At 37.6% G+C, this 18276-nt stretch overlaps 1 protein-coding gene and 1 long non-coding RNA gene across 2 annotated transcripts; both read right to left on the reverse strand.

Annotated features, from left to right (window-relative positions):
- Positions 1–9509: 9509 nt before the first annotated feature.
- On the reverse strand, positions 9510–12241 carry LOC149398038 (disease resistance protein RPM1-like). The gene is made up of 4 exons (XM_089614434.1): positions 11326–12241; positions 10625–11202; positions 10382–10525; positions 9510–10280 (listed from the first exon to the last, which is right to left on the reverse strand). The coding sequence occupies exons 1-4, from the start codon at positions 12239–12241 to the stop codon at positions 9510–9512; spliced, it is 2409 nt and encodes an 802-aa protein (XP_089470560.1).
- A 3759-nt stretch (positions 12242–16000) lies between these two features.
- On the reverse strand, positions 16001–18053 carry LOC149398039 (uncharacterized). Its single transcript, XR_016297177.1, has 3 exons — positions 17761–18053; positions 16681–16780; positions 16001–16284 (listed from the first exon to the last, which is right to left on the reverse strand). It is a non-coding gene; the product is annotated as an uncharacterized LOC149398039 (long non-coding RNA).
- Positions 18054–18276: the final 223 nt, after the last annotated feature.

Raw genomic sequence — 18276 nt, forward strand, 5'->3', positions numbered from 1 at the left:
AATCCCTAGATCTAATACCACCTCAGTTCAACCCTAAATCTTAATAGAGAACGACTAAACATATGTAATTAACATTTCAATCTAACAAAAGGTTGTGAAACACAATGTTTTTTTCATTTTCGTTCAAACGTCTCAGATCCATCGACATCAGTCGCGCTTCGTCGGAAGTTGTCGCTGCACCGCCATGACTCGTCACTTGCCGTCAACAACTGTCTCTAGCCATCGCCAACCATCTCCAACTGTCGCGCTCCGTCTCCAGGCGTCGCAAAGAATTTTCTATGAGAGAGAGAGATATATATGTGTGTGTGTGAGAGAGAGAGAGAGAGAGAGAGAGAGAGAGAGAGAGAGAGAAATATGAGAAAGATGAGAGAAATGAGTTTTAGTTATATTTAATGGTATTTTTGTTTGAAAATAGACCAGAAGTTCAATTTAAGATTATTATGAAGATATGTGATACAGTTAAAATATTTTGAAAATTTATAAGTTTAGAAATAAATTTCGCTATTAATGTATATAAACTTTGTTACGCCCCATCTTAGTTTCGGAAACTCCATTGCCATTCACCGAATTTCGGCACAAGTTTGACCAAACCGATCTCATGTTCTCAACGCGGGTCCCAGATTTTGAGCAAATGAGAGCGGAATTCGGGTTCGACGTATGAATATAATCAGAACTAGCTTTTCTTTGCTCTGATTAACAAAACATTAACAAAGAAATATGATTCCATTTAAATGGCGAAAAAGAAAGAGAGAAGCTTTGTAAAAGGTTATGGCTCGTCTGACCCGTTTGGCTTTGACGGTGTGTCGGAGTAATGACATGGCCGCAGTGGTGGGTTCGGTTTTCACAACTTTATCGTGTGTGAATTCAAAGGCTCGTCATTTTTTTTTATTATAACAGAAAGTACTTGGAGTTTGTTCCTAAATAAAAAAAGATATTAAACTTGACCGGCTGTGTTTATGACATTGTTCATATACCTACTTAGCCCGAAAATTTAACAAATTTATTATGGTTTTTAAGCAAATAAAAAGTATTCCATGCTTATATGTTGTATCCTTTATTTTTTAAGCAAAACTATAATCCTTTTCATAACATAATGGAGAATCCGCGGAAATTACATGGATAATGTATGAAGGACATTCAAGAATCCATCTAAATTGGTACGATGTATAAAGGCTTCGCGAGCTAAGAGGTGAGCACTTTATTCCCTCCGTGAGTGTGAATGTATATGAGCTGACATGTACACCATTACAGTCCTGTGGTGTGTCGATGACGTGGACAATGGTTAAGTTAGTTACACCACTTGCAAGTGGTTGTATTAATGTATATAAACTCTGTTACGCCCCCATCTAAGTTAGAATTAATGACATTTTTTCTTTTGAAGTACGGCCATATTAACAATCGTTTCTCGAAACTTTAAAAACTGCCGTTTCACTCTTTAACCTTAGATTTCAAAACAAAAAACTTTGTCATGTAGTTTTCAATTAAAAAAGTAAAAAAAAAATGACCATGTGCATGTCTCGTGATGACTAAATTAGAGGAAATTATAATAATATCATTTCCCATTAAAAAGTCGATATTAAATTAATACCCATTATAAAAAAAAAAAAAACAAAAAAAATTATCTTTCTCTCGCTCTCTCTCCTTTTTACAATTAGTCTTTGAATCTGTCAGACATTTAAGCACAATTTATGTTGAATTTTATGCAACACCATTACAATCCGTTACGAAGAGCCTTCGAGCCTTCAATGAATTCTGGGCCTTTCATGTTCTTCGTTTGGACGAAGCGATCGGGTTTCAATTCGTTACTATAGATGCTATTATCGAGATATAGGAGTTAGTTTACTGCTGCTGTGTTAGTTTACTTGTTTTTAACGCTATATGTTTTATTTTCTTTGTTTTAAGTAGTTGTCGTTTTTATCTTGAAACGACTTGTAGTTTTCCTCAGTCTGATTGCCTACATGGATGTTATATCAGCTGAGAAGGATATAAGTACTGTTTGTTCGTTTTTGTTTCAGATCAATCAAATCAATAATTTTTTTTTCAAATCTTCTTCCTATTGTTCTTTGCTTTCTCGATCAAGAACTCAGGAATGCGATATGGTATCAGAGCAAATTATCTCCGCTGATTGATCACTCTTTTTCTCTTACCTCTCCGATCCAGATCGTCTTCAACAACGACCATGGAATCGAATCAAGAACACTCAGGGATCGTCGCGAAAACAGAGCAAATCGCTGTTCTCGTTTCGCAATTACTCGCCGGCGACAACTATCCTGGTTGGAGTAGAGCGATGTTGATAGCTCTCAGCGTCTAGAACAAGTTGGGCTTCGTCGATGGAACACATCAGAAACCTCCACCAGAAGACGCAAGATTCAACGCGTGGAATAGGTGCAATAATATCGTTGTCTCGTGGATCCTCAACTCCGTGACTAAAGAAATATCTTCGAGCATCCAATTTGGGGATTCCGCGGCTGCCATCTGGAAAGATCTTCAAGAACGCTTCGAACCTCGCAACGGACCAAGGATCTTCAAGACGCTTCGCGAATTGGTCAATATCGTGCAAGATTCGAGATCAGTCACGGCTCACTTCACTCGCATCAATGCATTGTGGGAGGAATTTCAAAATTTCAAGCCAAGCTGCTCTTGTGGAAAATGTACATGCGGAGCAACCAAGAACCTTGCCATTTTCAATAAAAATGTCTATGTCATGATCTTCCTCATGGGGTTGAATGACACCTACGCCAACACCAGAACCCAAGTGCTCCTCATGGATCCCATTCCACCAATGAACAAGGTGTTTTCGCTCATCACACAAGAGGAGAATCATCGAGAGGTCGGAATGAATTCACAGCACACAGATCAGTTCAACATGATGGCCATGGCTGTGAAAGATGACTCCAACCCGAAGAAATTTAACAAGAAAGATATCCCCTACTGCACGCACTGTAAGATTCTTGGACACACCATGGACAAGTGCTTTAAGATTCATGGATATCCACCAGGGTACACACCGAAGTCCAAGAGCCAATCTAGCACGGGGGAGATCAAATCAGACAATCGAAGTGGCTCCATTAATGCCCTGACAGATGATCAATGTCACCAGCTTATTGAGCTGCTCTCAAACAAGCTCATCAATTCCACCAGCTCATCTCCACATGAAAGATCCAGTGCAGAGGCAAATCTCGCCTCATTCAATACAGGTTTTTGTTGTTCTGTTGAAACATTGAATTCCTCTAGCGTTTTCAGTAGAACATGGGTGTTAGACTCAGGTGCCACAAAGCACATCTGTAGTCAAAGATCCATGTTCAAATCACTAACCTATACAGCTAGATCGTCAGTCACTCTACGAACAACAGTATCATTCATGTCCATTTCTTTGGAGACGTTGAAGTAAACTCTAACCTTGTCTTGCGCCAAGTCTTATTTGTTCCAAAATTTAGATTTAATTTGTTGTCAGTAAGTGCTCTAACTGAAGACAGCAACCTATTTGTATCCATTAATGACAAAGGCTTTGTTATACAGGATTCTTTCAAGAGGAAGATGATTGGCAGGGGTGAGAAGGTGAAGGACCTGTATGTGCTGACTAATGAGCAAGAAGGTGTTGAAGCACAAGTCAATACAGTCTCGGCCAAAGTCTGGCACAACCGCCTGGGTCACCCATCACTCAAGAAGATCATCTTGCTTAAAGATGTCCTCCGGTTCAATTCTCTACCCTCTATATCTGATCCCTGTAATGTTTGTCCTTTGGCAAAACAACATAGATTGCCTTTCTCTATTTCTAAACACAAAAGCAACAATGTGCTTGATCTCATTCATGTTGATGTATGGGGACCTTTTCATACCATTTCTCATAATGGACATAGGTTCTTTCTCACCATTGTTGATGATCTCAGTCGCTTTACTTGGGTGTTTTTGTTGAAAGCTAAGTCTGATGTTACCAGGATTATTCCAAATTTTATTGCTATGGTTGAAAAACAATTTGGTAATCCTGTGAAATGTTTTAGGTCTGATAATGCAAAAGAATTGTTGTTTGTTGATCTTTTTGCATCAAAAGGTATTGTGCACCAGTTTTCTTGTGTTGAGACACCACAACAAAATGCGGTGGTGGAGAGAAAACACCAACATCTTCTCAATGTTGCTCGGGCTCTTTTATTCCAGTCCAAATTACCTGTTGATTATTGGTCTGAGTGTATTCTCACTGCAGCCTATCTAATCAATAGAACGCCTGCTTCGAACTTGGACAACAAGGCACCATATTCTATTTTGGCTTTTGCCTCTACCCTTAAAGGCCACAGATCAAAATTTGAGCCTAGAGCTCGGAAATGTGTTTTCATTGGATATCCCAATGGAATCAAAGGTTACAAACTTCTCGATCTCAACACACATGAAATTTTTCTCTCTAGAGATGTTATTTTTCATGAGTTGGTTTTTCCTTACCATGATGCAAGTACTGACCATGACAGCTCCAACCTTGATGCCTTCAACAATGTTGTCCCTTCTAATCTTAGTTCATCTACTGACAATCATCTTGATGATGTCATGCCTATTCAAACTAACCATAATAGGGAAGACTCCACTCATGATCCAAAGGATTTGGAGTTGCAAACACAAGAGTTAGACGATATTCAAGAGTCAGATGACACAGATACTCAGTCACAACACTTTGAGATAGACCACACAAATGTTGAACTCAGACGATCAACAAGGCTATCTAAAACGCCTTCATACCTCCGAGACTATCACTGTGCCCTTATTGATGCAGTGACCGACTGCCCTCACACTAACATCACTTCACCTCATCCTCTCAGTCACGTTTTAACCTATGACAATTTAAGTCCCTCTTTTAGAACCTTTGCTTTGACTATTTCTACATGTTTTGAACCAGAATATTACCATCAGGCAGTCAAACATAAAGAGTGGAGGGCTGCTATGGATGAGGAGCTGGATGCTATGCGAGCTAACAACACGTGGACCTTGGTGCCCCTACCTTCGGACAAGAAAGCCATTGGCTGCAGATGGCTGTACAAAAACAAGTTCCATTCTGATGGGACTCTTGCTCGGAGAAAAGCACGTTTAGTAGCTAAGGGATATACCCAACAAGAGAGCCTGGACTACACCGAGACCTTTTCTCCAGTGGCCAAGCTTATAACAGTCAAAACTCTATTGGCCGTAGCAGCTTCACAACAATGGCACCTAGCACAAATGGATGTCAACAATGCGTTCCTCAATGGTGATTTGGAGGAAGAAGTCTACATGGCTTTACCACCTGGCCTTTCTACTCAGGGGGAGTCTAGCAACCTTGTTTGCCGCCTCCATAAGTCTATCTACGGCCTCAAACAAGCTTCAAAACAGTGGAACCTGAAATTTACTGAAGTCTTGCTCGCCTTTGGATTCTCTCAATCAAAAGCTGATTATTCCCTTTTCACAAGAGGCAGTGGTAACGACTTTGTGGTCATTGTCCTATATGTTGACGATATAGTCATTGCTGTCCCAGTCACAGCATGATTGACTTGGTCATAGATCACCTCCGGGCCAACTTCAAGAATAATGACCTATGGGTACTCAGATACTTCCTAGGATTGGAAGTGGCTAGGTCAAAACAAGGGATACTGATCACTAAGAGACAATATGCACTCAACATCCTCAATGATGAGGGTCTCTTGCAGTGCAAGCCTGCTAAGACTCCCATGGATCCCAGAACTGTCCTCAACAGTTTTGATGGTGACTTACTGGATGATGTCACTGCTTACAGGCGCATGGTAGGTCGACTGCTCTATTTGACCATCACTAGGCCTGACATCACAACTGCTCTATAGGAGTTAGTTTACTGCTGCTGTGTTAGTTTACTTGTTTTTAACGCTATCTGTTTTATTTTCTTTGTTTTAAGTTGTTGTCATTTTTATCTTGAAACGACTTGTAGTTTTCCTCAGTCTGATTGCCTACGTGGATGTTATATCAGCTGAGAAGGATATAAGTACTGTTTGTTCGTTTTTGTTTCAGATCAATCAAATCAATTAGTTTTTTTTTCAAATCTTCTTCCTATTGTTCTTTGCTTCCTCGATCAAGAACTCGGGAATGCGATAGCTATCGAGGAGGAATCAGAATCGGACTCGTCTTCGCCAGAAAATATATCCTCCACCAGCGAATAGTTCCCACAAGTCATCAATCGCGATTGGTGAGGGTTCCGAAGAGGAGGTATGTCATGCCGATCGCGAACGCCGCTATAAAACAATCCGATGTGGTGTCTGTCACTTTGGCTCTTAGTAACCTCGTCACAACTTTTTTTAATTTTATTTTATTTTATTTAAAAGAGTCTACTAAAATACCTTTTTTTTAGATTTGTAACTAACTAGGCCACTTTAAACATGTGATTTTGGATCTAGCCTATGTTTGACAATTTTTAGGGATATAGCCAAATGGTTTATGTGGCAATAATTAAGGTCTGATTTGCCCTTATTTATTAACAAATTCGTCAATTTTTTTCTCCTATTTTTTTGCATCAAAACTTCAAAAATTCGTATATTTCTCATACGAACTCAAAATTGAGTGATTTCAGATCCTACAAATTCGTGGCATCGAGATCTTCAAAATTAGACCCATTGTGTTTGATGAAAAATTATATTTATGTCGATAATTTCAAAAAAAATTCAGTTATTTCCATATTTAAGGTAGTAACGTGATTTTTCTACATCTATGGTATTAAACATGATTTTTCATCAAATACAATGGATCTATTTTTGAAGATCTCGACGTCACGAAACCGTAGGATTTGGAATCACTCAATTTCGAGTTCATATGAGATATATATGGTTTTTTGAAGTTTTTATGTAAAAAAAGTGTAGGAAAAAAGTAGGAGAGAGAAAATTACGAATTTGTTAATAAATAAGGGTAAATCATACCTTAATTATTGTCACATAAACATGTTGGCTATTTCCCTAAAAGTTGTGAAACATAGGCTAAAAATAAATTTTATAGTTTTATTCTGGCTATTTTTCTATACTGCCCTTTTTTTTTATCAATAAACACTTGTCATTTTCCGGCTTTTTTTTTACGAATAATTTTACGGAAGGACCAAAAGAAATCTAAGATCGCCATAGTGGAGAAAAAATGTCATTTTTTTCATAGAATTATATACTGATTGAAGTCTGTTAACTTTTTTATATATATATTTTTCTTGTCGGTCATGATGTTGATTTATGTCTCTAATTATGGCCAGTTTTTAGATTTACAGTATTTACGAGCGAGTGAATTAGAGATCATTACTGTGAACTTTAGTACTATGATATATGAATGAATTAGAAGATTTATGTTTCCGTTGCTTTTCTTCAAGTCTTTTTTATGGTCTTTTGGTTCTGAAATGTTACTGAAGAACTTGTAGAACAATGGTAGCTCTATGTGTGGCGTTATTACTCGAGTATAAAAGTTACATCACATAGTTCTATCAATCTACGTTACATTTGTCTTTAAACTTGTAATTTACGTTCCTCTTTACTTGCAATCAATTTCTGGCTTTCGAATCCTTGTCCACAAAGTTAGTCCTCAGATGGAAACACATGGTAATGGCTTACTCTGCTCCATAAATTTCTCTTAGATCCATGAGTTACGGACTCTTACTCTTATTATTATTATTATTATTATTATTATTTTTGCATTGCTCTGATGATTTCTAAATTGATTTATTCATTAAATATTTATTGACTAGAGTTTGCAATATGGTGTGGTCGTGGTATTATTTTTGAAACATCATGTACACCTTGGGAATTTCCTTCATGTGACTCTGGCGACTTTGTTCTATAGTAAGTCTTTTCTTTTGTTTTTATGGTTGGGATCAATTTTTTTCCTTTTAACTTCACTCAACTTCATCTAATTATTTGGGGTGTGTGTGCTTATCACCGAACTAGTTTTACTTATTCTTTGCCTCAAGTTGTTAAAATTGATGTAGCAAGAAAAAAAAAAACGAAACCGAGTGGAAATAGAGGAAACCGGTCACCGGTGTCACGTTTGTATTAACCAGAATGTGTAAATGTACTTTTTTATAAGTATTCAAAAATCCTTTATCTTTCAGTATTTAAAAAAAAAAAAAAAAACCTTGATCCTTTGCCTTTAGTCTTTTTTCACTTCATCTTCTTAGCATGCAACATGATTAGACCATAAAACCTTCTGAAATTATAATTAATTATGCGCCACTTGATGAAATCTCACCAATGTAGTAGTCAAACACGAGCGTCTCGGTTAGGTTGCTTAACCGATAACCAAGGTACACGATTAATGGTCAACTATTAACCGTGTGTCTTATTTGCTATTAAATTGGTTAACATAGACGCATTTAGTAAGAACTTATTAAGAGAAATTTCATAAGGAATATGCAATGTTGCATGAAATTATTTTTTGAGTCGATTGTGTTGAATTTCGATTTCAATATGTATCTTTATTAACTAGGACAAATATCGAATACACATCGATTTCAATTCGGAAAACGACGGGGACAAATGCAGTGAGGCATCGGCGAACTGCAAAACCCCAATTATTACAACGAAAAGATCCAAAAAATATAAAACACAAAAACTTCATGCAATAAAATATAAATGACGTAAAACTAACTTACATGATGTCTATTTTTCGGGGTATGAAGACTGATCAATTTTTAAACTCTTTCAAACATATATGTTATGATCTATAATTTCTAGAAACATTTGAAGAGTTATCTGTCATTTCTTCACAAACATCATATCTATTTTTGTAACATCTCATCTCATCTCTCAGAATATATATACTCGAGTTCTGCTTATTGTTAATGATGAGAAACTTGAATGAAAAAGCACACAAGTACAAATTATAATTATGAACTTCGTATAACATTTTTTTTTTACCAAGTATATATATTATGGTGCACTATTGACATAGTTAAAAAAGAAAAAGAAAAAAAAAGAACAATTCTGTGAGCTTCAGAGGAACATATATAATATCTAATGCTTTCCTTCCAAGCGAAATGGTATACGACTGAAGCTTTAATCCAGACATATATCAATATGAGAGAAACCAATTTGCAAGTAATCTCCATTTTTTCATGTTGATTTATATCTGTATATTTGTGTATTTTTCAACTCTTAAAACCCAAGTAGAATGAGTAGAAAACAAAAACATTTAAAAATAAAAGTCTCATTAAAACCTCTCAAGATCAAACCCAATGGGAAAATCTCGATAGAGCTTTGAGTACCTTGAAATATCATTACTTAAAATTACTTAATCTTCGAGTTCATCTTGGCATCACAAAGAACAGTGATAAATACCATCTCAAGCTACAACAGCGATAAAATAAATAAAACACACATTGTTTCAAGCTGAGAATAAATAATCAAACACGCATTGAGAATAAATAAAACACACATTGTTTCAAGCTGAGAATAAATAATCAAACACGCATTGAGAATAAATAAAACACACATTGTTTCAAGCTGAGACTAAATAATCAAACACGCCCTAACGTACATCATTCCATCATTGTTGTTCCTCTAGAAGTTTGCATAATCAAACCCTTTGCCTTTGCAGTACCAAAAAATGACTGAAGATATGTGCTGAATCTTGCAGTACTCAGAGCCTCCGTCGGGTTGTAGAGCCTTCACAAATTCCTTTGGCATATCATTAACTTCAAGGGATTTAAGTTTTGTTAGGTGTTGAAGACTGCCTGGAATTTCCTTCATCAGTGGGAGAGGTCCGATGTTTAACTTCTCGAGAAGAGGAAGTGCTCCTCTTTCAAACTTAATCACCTTTAGCCCTTTTAAACTCCTTAAAATAAGTGTCTTCAGCTTTGGAAACCCGCCTTCCTCAAACAGCAATTCCTCTCCGTCGTATGCCTTATACATACCAAGGTATTCCAAATTGCGCAAACCTTTGAGGCATTTCAGCGGCTCGTCGACTAACCTCGAGAAACCTAACACAAGACCCTGCAAATTCTGAAGCTCAGAAATCCAAGTCGGCAGTTGCTGTAGTTGACATCTCAAACGGAGAGTTCGCAAACAAAGAGGAGTAGACGAAATGCAATTCAAATTTAACACCTCTTTATTGTTGATTGAGATTAGATATAACTCTTCAAGATCTTTCATTCTTTCAATAGACTCCCAAAGGACTTTACACATCTCTGCACCCACTTTTGTAATGCCAAAAACTTTCAGTTTACTCAGCCTTTGTAGCTCTTTCATGAAACCAACATCAGCTTCCACTCTAGATAGTGTTTGTAACTCTTCCAAATTTCCAATCCCTTCATGCGTCCTCACGTGGTGACACTATATTTTATTTCTTCATTAAAATTGCCACAATAAAGGTGACGCAATTTATGCAGTTTGTTGATCTCACGTGGCAGCTCCCGCACTAAAGTATCAAAGACATTCAGTGTTTGCAGATTATGTAGCTTTCCGATGGACTTCGGGAGAGTCTTGACTTTTGAGCCTTTCAGATTTAGGTATTTAAGGTGTAACAAATACCCTATATCTGACACATTATCAACTGGAGCATCTTCAAAATCAACAACCTTCAACAATTTACATTTTTTGAATAGACCAACTACAAAAGAATCTGATACGTCACTAGTGTTAACAAGAACAGCCGAGCGAATCTTCATATCACAAACATTTTCCAAAACATTCTCTGTAGTGTTGTGAATTATCAAGCGCCGACCCTTCTTTTCAAAACTCGTCTTATTTTTGTCGAATAATTGATAAAAACCCAAATCACTAGCTCTCTTTTGGATTACGTCTCGTATCAAATCATGCACTTTGCAGACTCTATCAGATCCAAATCGCAACTCAAATGAAACCAAGTTTCTACTGATAAGCTCTGTCATGTACTCACCAGCGATTTGTTCCAACGATTTGTCTTTTCTCGACTCAATGAAGCCTTCAGAAACCCAAATTCTACATAATCTTTCTTCCTCAATGAAAAAGTCTTCTGGGAAAACACCAAAGTACAAGAAGCACAATTTAAGATAGTATGGCAAATCATGATAGCTGAGCGAGAGAACTTTTGAAACACTTGAGAGCTCATGTTGTTCTTCAAATGCACAACTGAGATTGTCGAGTACTCTTTTCCATTCTACTTTGCAAAGCTTCTTTTTTGACAACAAACCAGCGATGGCAACAACAGCAAGTGGCAATCCTTGGCATTTACTTAATACTTCAAGAGACAAATTTTCCAACTCAGGTGGACAACCTGAAAGTGGAAATGCTTTTCTACAAAATAGTTCCTATGCTTGCTCTATAGACCAAGTCTTCATTGCTTTGACAAACATTTCCCATGACTCTGACTTAAAGGAATCTACGACTCTAGAATTACGAGTCGTGACGAGAATCCTACTACCATTGCTAGTACAAGGAAAAGCATGCTTTAGGACACTCCAGAAATCAGTTTGCCAAACATCGTAAAAAACGATCACGTACCTCTTCGCCGCTAGCGAGCTTCTCAAGAGAGTGAGCGCTTGTTCAACGCTGGCCATTTCTCTCCCAGATGAGCAGATCTCAGCCATTAGCATCTTGAGAGTCTTGTCGATGTCGTAGGATTGGGACACAGTGACCCAAACATGAATGTCAAAGCATCCTTTTTCTTTAACATCGTTGCATACTTTCTTGGCGAGAGTAGTTTTTCCGATCCCACCTTCTCCCACAAATGAAACCACCGTACGCTCAGACGAACCTTCCACCAAAGTACTCACCAGCTCTGCCGACACAGATCCAATGCCAACAAGCTCATTGTCTTCAAGAAAGAGCGAACCGATGCGAGGGTCGACGCGTGAATTCCCTTCCCCGCCACTTGATCCGCCTTGCTCGAAGGGTCTCAGCCCGTACTTCTGACCACTGTCTTTGATTTTTTGCAATGAATCATCAATTTCTTGAATCTCAGAGGCTAAGTGATGCCGTGTTTTCAAGGTCTTGACGATGTGAGCTGGCTTGCGCAGAGAGCCGATGAAACCGACTTCACTTTGACGGTGCTGCTCAGCGTAATAAGTGTATTCGTCGACGACGTCTTCGATGCGCTCGGCTTCGTCTCTGAGCTGTCTAAGCCACTCATTCGTGGCGTCGCTGAGCTCTCCTTTGGCAGACTTGGCTTCGGCGTCACGCAGAAAAGGCTGGAGGATCTTCAACTCCTTTTGAAGACTGTTGAATTTCTTGTGAACTTCTTTCAAAGACTTGGCTTCATCGATCAGAAGATCAAGCAGTTTCTTAATTACAGGACTCAGAAACGTCTCTGCCATTGTTAACCCTAAACTGATACAGATATTATCTGATCTACGTAAACCTTTCAAAGTTTAGAGAGTTTTTTTGTGTTTTTTTTTTTGTTATGGTCGTTTAGAGAGAGAGTGGGTATATGATCAATGCTACACATCTCTTTGATACTATCAGCAGATAGCAAACGAGTGATAGCAAACGAGTGGTAAAGAAAGATGGAATCTTTCGGAGAAAGTTGCTAAGTGATCAATACTTAGCAAATTCCAGTAATCGTTGATACATGCCTCTACATATATAAGTAACTCAATTTACTAGCTACTTTTGTATTTTTAGGCGAATTTCCACCACAATTGACAACATAGAGTTTTCTTTAGGAAAAACATTGATTAATAAAATAGTCAAGGTTTTAAGTTTTTAGCAAAATAGTCAAAATTACACAATTTTTATTTCTCTTTGTTTGTTAATATCTTCGCTTCATTTATTCATTTTCATGGGCTACGTGACATGGAATAACTTTTGAAGACAGAATAAGTAACATTATCACCAGATTGAGTCCCTGCCCTGCCCTCCATTGCTTTTAGTCGGCGTTGCATATTAATACATTCAATTTCAAACCATAAAACGATTTGAAGTTGATGAGATAAAAGGAAAGAACTATCTAAATCCAAGAATAGATTAGCAATTCATTCTTCGGTAATTATGATTTGAAGTGTTGGCAACCATAAAACGTCCATTGTTAACATAGAAAGCCAATGTAGAAATGCATATAGACAGTACGAACTACCAGATATGCTACAAAAAGGCATAAAAAGCTGAGACCATAACAAAAAATAGAGCTAAATCTCACTCGACCTATTCAGGGACGACGGAATTGAGGTAATACTGTCAATGACACAACCATAGACCAATCCCATAAACAACGAATAAACGTAAGAACATGGTTATTGGCAATGAGAAACTTTCAGAATAGTGACGAACTTCGGAAACTGTTTATCAGATACAATGTAAACATAAGAACATAGTTATTGTATTCAAACCTATTTTATTGACACGGCTAAAATACAATGTAATAAAAACAAATTACAATTTTTTGTTTATCAGATGCTGTAAGAAAATAAATAAACGGAATATAGCGCAACAAGAGAAGCCGATAAAAAAAATCATTGAAACTCCAAATGGAATTTGGACTTACCTACTATTCTGTGAAAAAAAAAAAAAAAAAAAAAATTTCTTAGACCTGAGATCTCTTATACTAAAAAGAGTTGATAGTGTTCTATTAAACGGCCAATTTCACCTTTTATGTTCAAGATTGCTCTTCTTGCAGAGGCCTAACATGACTCCCCATCAAAATTGAGGCTTGAGGGATTCCAGGCTGAGAGCATTATATGAATGTCATTCTCTTAAACCACTTCAGTTCTTCAACAACCCGACGCCAGAGAACTAATCATCTTTGACATTCCAGTCGGAGACGATAGCTTTATACTCCTCATGCCTCTCAAAGATCACCATAGACACGAAATTATAACTCTTCACTTCAAATGGCCAAGTCGAGCCATCTTCTCGTGTTCGAAAGCGGGACTAGCATTGAGAAATCCGATTAAGAGAGACTCTTTGAGACTCCTTCTCAAGCCTCGGAACATACCATAGAGCTATAACAAACGCTGTTTCTCCCGAGCATTTCGTCGAACATTTTGTGTGCTTTGCCGATGAGTCTATTTTTATCGACAGTAGGCGAAAATTTTCCACGTGGCCGAACGTGGAGTATCATTTGTAGAGGTCCTCTGAGAGTTAGTTTCGGAAACTCCATTGACATTCACCGAATTTCGGCCCAAATTTGACCAAACCGATCTCATGTTCTCAACGCCAGGCCAGATTTTGAGCGAATGAGAGCCGAATTCGTGTTTGAATTGCGAATATCAGCAAAACTAGCTCTTCTCTGCACTGATTAAAAAAAATTAACCAAGAAATCGGAATCCATTGAAATAGCGAAAAAGAAGAAAGAGAGAAGCTTTGAAAAGGTTAGGGTTTGTCTGACCCGTTTGGCTTTGACGGTGCGTCCGCAGTGGTGGGTGGGTTCGGTTTCACGGCTTCATCGTGTGTGAATTCAAAGGCTCGGTTTTTTTTTTTAATTTGTTTTTTACAAACAGTACTTTTGGAGTTAGTTCCTAAATAAATAAAAAAAGAGGTGGTTAAACTTTCACGGCCGCCCGTGTTTGTGACTTTGTTCATAAAGCTACCGGCGATATAACAAATTTATTATTTTTTAGGTTGAAGTAGCTAAATAATTAATTTAATGTTATGAATTTGTAAAATAGTCAAAGTTTGTTTTAATTTAGTGAAATAGTCGAAATGTATAATAATCTTATTTCAAAAAAAAATTTGACACCAAGATTAATTTTTTTAAAATTAATAAATTGCTTACAGTAATCATAAAAAATTTTAATCGTAACTGTCAAAAAAAATTTGAAAACGTAAATTTGGCTACTTTGTTGAAAAGTTGGAACTTTGGATATTTTGCTAATCAATAAATTACATATGACTATTTTGTACGATTTTTCCTATTTTTATGTATATAAAAAATGAGATAATGGAAGAATAAATATTTAATATTTTCGGAACACATACATTGTAGGAAAAATGATAATTTTGTCTATCAATTTTGTCACCAATAACAAGTTGGTCCCCGAACAAAAAACACTGCATTTTCACCCTTTTTTCATACTCACAATGTCTCATCTGGTCCTTCTGTTACTTATATCGTCAAAATAAACGAGATTTGGCTATGTGACTGTCATGTATTGACAATCCCCCACTGAAGAAATCCATTCGATGATGAGCCCAAAAAAAATGAAAATTAAAACGAGATATTTCATTTCAAAATTATCTCATAAATTCAAAAACTATTAGTTGTCGAGTCAAAACTTTTCAAGACCTCAAAACTTATGTCACTACCGACCTCAACCCCATAGCCCATAGGTCAAGGCAATACGTGCTCGGTCTCGGTCTTCGATCTCGTTTCCCACTTACAAACTTTTCCCTTATCTACATTATCAAAGGTCATAAAACTATGAGTCGATTGACTCAGTAAGTGGGAGTCTAACTTAGGAAAAGAAAAACTAATGCCATGTGACGTGCAAACAAACACATAAAAATGCAGAATGCAGATGCATATGATTCAAGAGCATGCCTAACGCGGGGCCTCGCTCTACGCTATCACTTGTCATTCCACAAGGTTATACAACATCCACTGCTATAACCCTTGGAATGACAAGAAGCCAACCTCAGACTTCGAGCAATAATCATCAGTGGCTTAGTGTTTTAAGACTGTCTGGGATCCACTAGTGGTACCATCTTCATCAGGCGCCGGCGCTACGTGCCGTCATGACACAGCAAATGGGTTCGCCGGGGCGACCTTTCCCATTGCTAGGACGGGGTGCTCTCAGCAGCGCCCGTGGAGTACTCAGCGCCATCAGGACCGTCTTAGTCCTCAACACGAGTCGGAACACGTGGGTACCACCGACAACATTATTTATTATTTGGATACTCTAGCTTATAGAGTACAACTAATTACAAACAAGAGAGCGTCTCGGGATAAATCCCGAAAGAATTATGGTTTCCCTTTCATGCTCGTTAAGTGTTTTAGATTGAAGACTCAGGACGTGACTCCCGGTACTTCTACCCTCGGTTCGAATTCGAGAGTCCAACATGCTCTCATGTCACCTCAGATCTAACCAAACTCTATGGTTAGCAAAAGGATTTACCTACAACAAACTAGCAACGTGGCTGGTTCAAGTTAGTATTTGAACCTATGGGTATAAACCCAACTAAATTTTCCATAAAGAGTGGCCGAAGCCTTAATCTTTGGTGTTTGTGTCTTTTAAGGCTTTTCCTACTCTTTATTATTATTAACACGTAAATGCACGTAAACATGATTATTCCCTTCGTAAGTAGTTGACTTACGTCTCCACACTTACCTGAAATAGTTCGACAGAAAGCTCGATGACTTCCGGCGATGTCTTGCTTTTCACGTTTTCCGAAATACTTGACACTTGTCGAAACGTCGAAAGAACTAGCATTCGAGGTTGGAAGTCCGTTAGTTATTGGATTCAAGATTACTTGAAAAAGATAGGGTTCGTTGTCGGGATTAGGTTCGAGTCGGTTCGAAATTCGAGAATTTAATTTATTATTCTTCGGTTTTTTGGAAGTTAAACTTATTTAAGACCCATGACTTTCGTATCGCAAATGATACGAAATAAAATTCAACGACATCAGTCTTAAATAAATTAATTAATCCGAATCAAAATAACCGAGAATTCCAAAACGAATAATTAAATTAAATTCTTAAATGGTTTTTAAATAAATAATCTTAAATTATTTATTTAAATAAAGGAAATAACTACATAATGGAATTCACGATTTAATTTCGAGAATATTTAAACGCTATAAGCGATTTAAAAAAACTCACGAGTTAATCGAGCTTTAACTTCGATAACTCTTTTCTTGAAAACTTCAAAATCCAGCTTCGTCACCTTTGACTCGTCCGGTTCCCGCTCGTCCGTCCAAATCTGTCATCAAACCGCGGAATCCGATAACGAGCTAATTCCTTAAATCCAAACTCTTATCAATTTCCAAAATTCCAAATCCGACATCTCGACTCAAAAACCCGAGCCCAACCAAGTCAACAACCAAACACGAATCCAAACTAACTTGTCACAAAATTCATAACCTTGTCATTAAATCCACATTTCAAATTCAATTCTCAAATTCATAACCAACCAAATCATATTCCTTCCCGAAATAATTCCAAATTCTCAAATCAAACAAATACACAAATCACCCACTCAAATCCATTTTCAAATTAATTCCAAATCCAAATCACAACCTCAACAAATCACAAATTTCAACTCGAGGCTCAAAATCACATCACGAAGCACAACGGCCCAAAAAAACTTCACACGGCCAAAACATCCAATTCCAAACCAAACAATTTCAACATCCAAGCTTCAGAATTTCCAGCTTTAATACCCTGTTTTCAAAAATTCATAACTCACTCAATTCTCAACGGATTTACAAGTTCTTAGTCATTTTAGAAACCTCATAACGTCTATTACCCAGGAAAAATATCAACATATCCAAATTAAATCGGTACCGAACAATCCACGTCAATTTACAGAGGCTGTTCACAGCGAGCTCAAAATCCTCAAATAATTCAAAATCAACTCAATTACACAAATCCAAGCTAGGAACATCATTAATCAAGTCCAACAACCAAATAAAACCCATCAATTCCACTGATTTTGACCCGAAATCAAAAAGCCCCAAATCAATCATACTCATGAACCCTAAAATGTGAAATTCGGCCAAAATCAATCCAAAACCAAGAAATTCGTTTTCAATCTTCAATTTCATCTCATAAACATCAATAATCAAGCTCAATGAACATCACAACCAAGCGAAAACCTCAGATTTCACTCGGAATTCAAAACCCCCAAATTGAGCTATGAACCCTAGATTTCAACCAAACCAAGGAGATGAAATTTCTCACCGAATCAGCGAAATACCATTCACCCACTGCTTCCTCGTCCTCTTCCCGGTGATCTCCCCTTGCTCCGACGTCCCGGTGGTCCACGGCGGCCTCGCTCTTCCTCTCGGTGGCGCGCGCGCGGTGGAGAGCTCGGCTGGACGAGCGCAAGCAAGGAAGAAGAGAGATGCAAGGGTGGTGCTGGGGTTGATCGGCCGAGAGAGCTAGCTTGGAGGAGATTAGATTTTTTTTTCTTTGTTACTCTTTGCAGGTACAGCGCGTGAGGATGGAGGAAGAAGAAGATAAGGACGTGAAGAAGAAAGAAAGAGAAGAGCGAGAAGGTGAGGTGGCCGAATGGGAGTGGAGAAAAAGAAGGGATAAGAACGCCACGTGGTATCATCTCATTGAGCCACACGTCTCCTGAAACCACCCTCAAAAATCTTTTTCTTTCACTCTCGTCCCTCAATTTGTTGCACGGAAGTCCTTTCCAAATAAATCCTCTCAAACTCGTCCTTAATTAATAAAAAAATTATCTTGAAA

This window comes from Urtica dioica, chromosome 5 (assembly GCF_054948205.1).
Source record: "Urtica dioica subsp. dioica isolate 48M chromosome 5, U.dioica_male_clone48M_v1_H2, whole genome shotgun sequence".
Taxonomy (NCBI): domain Eukaryota; kingdom Viridiplantae; phylum Streptophyta; class Magnoliopsida; order Rosales; family Urticaceae; genus Urtica; species Urtica dioica.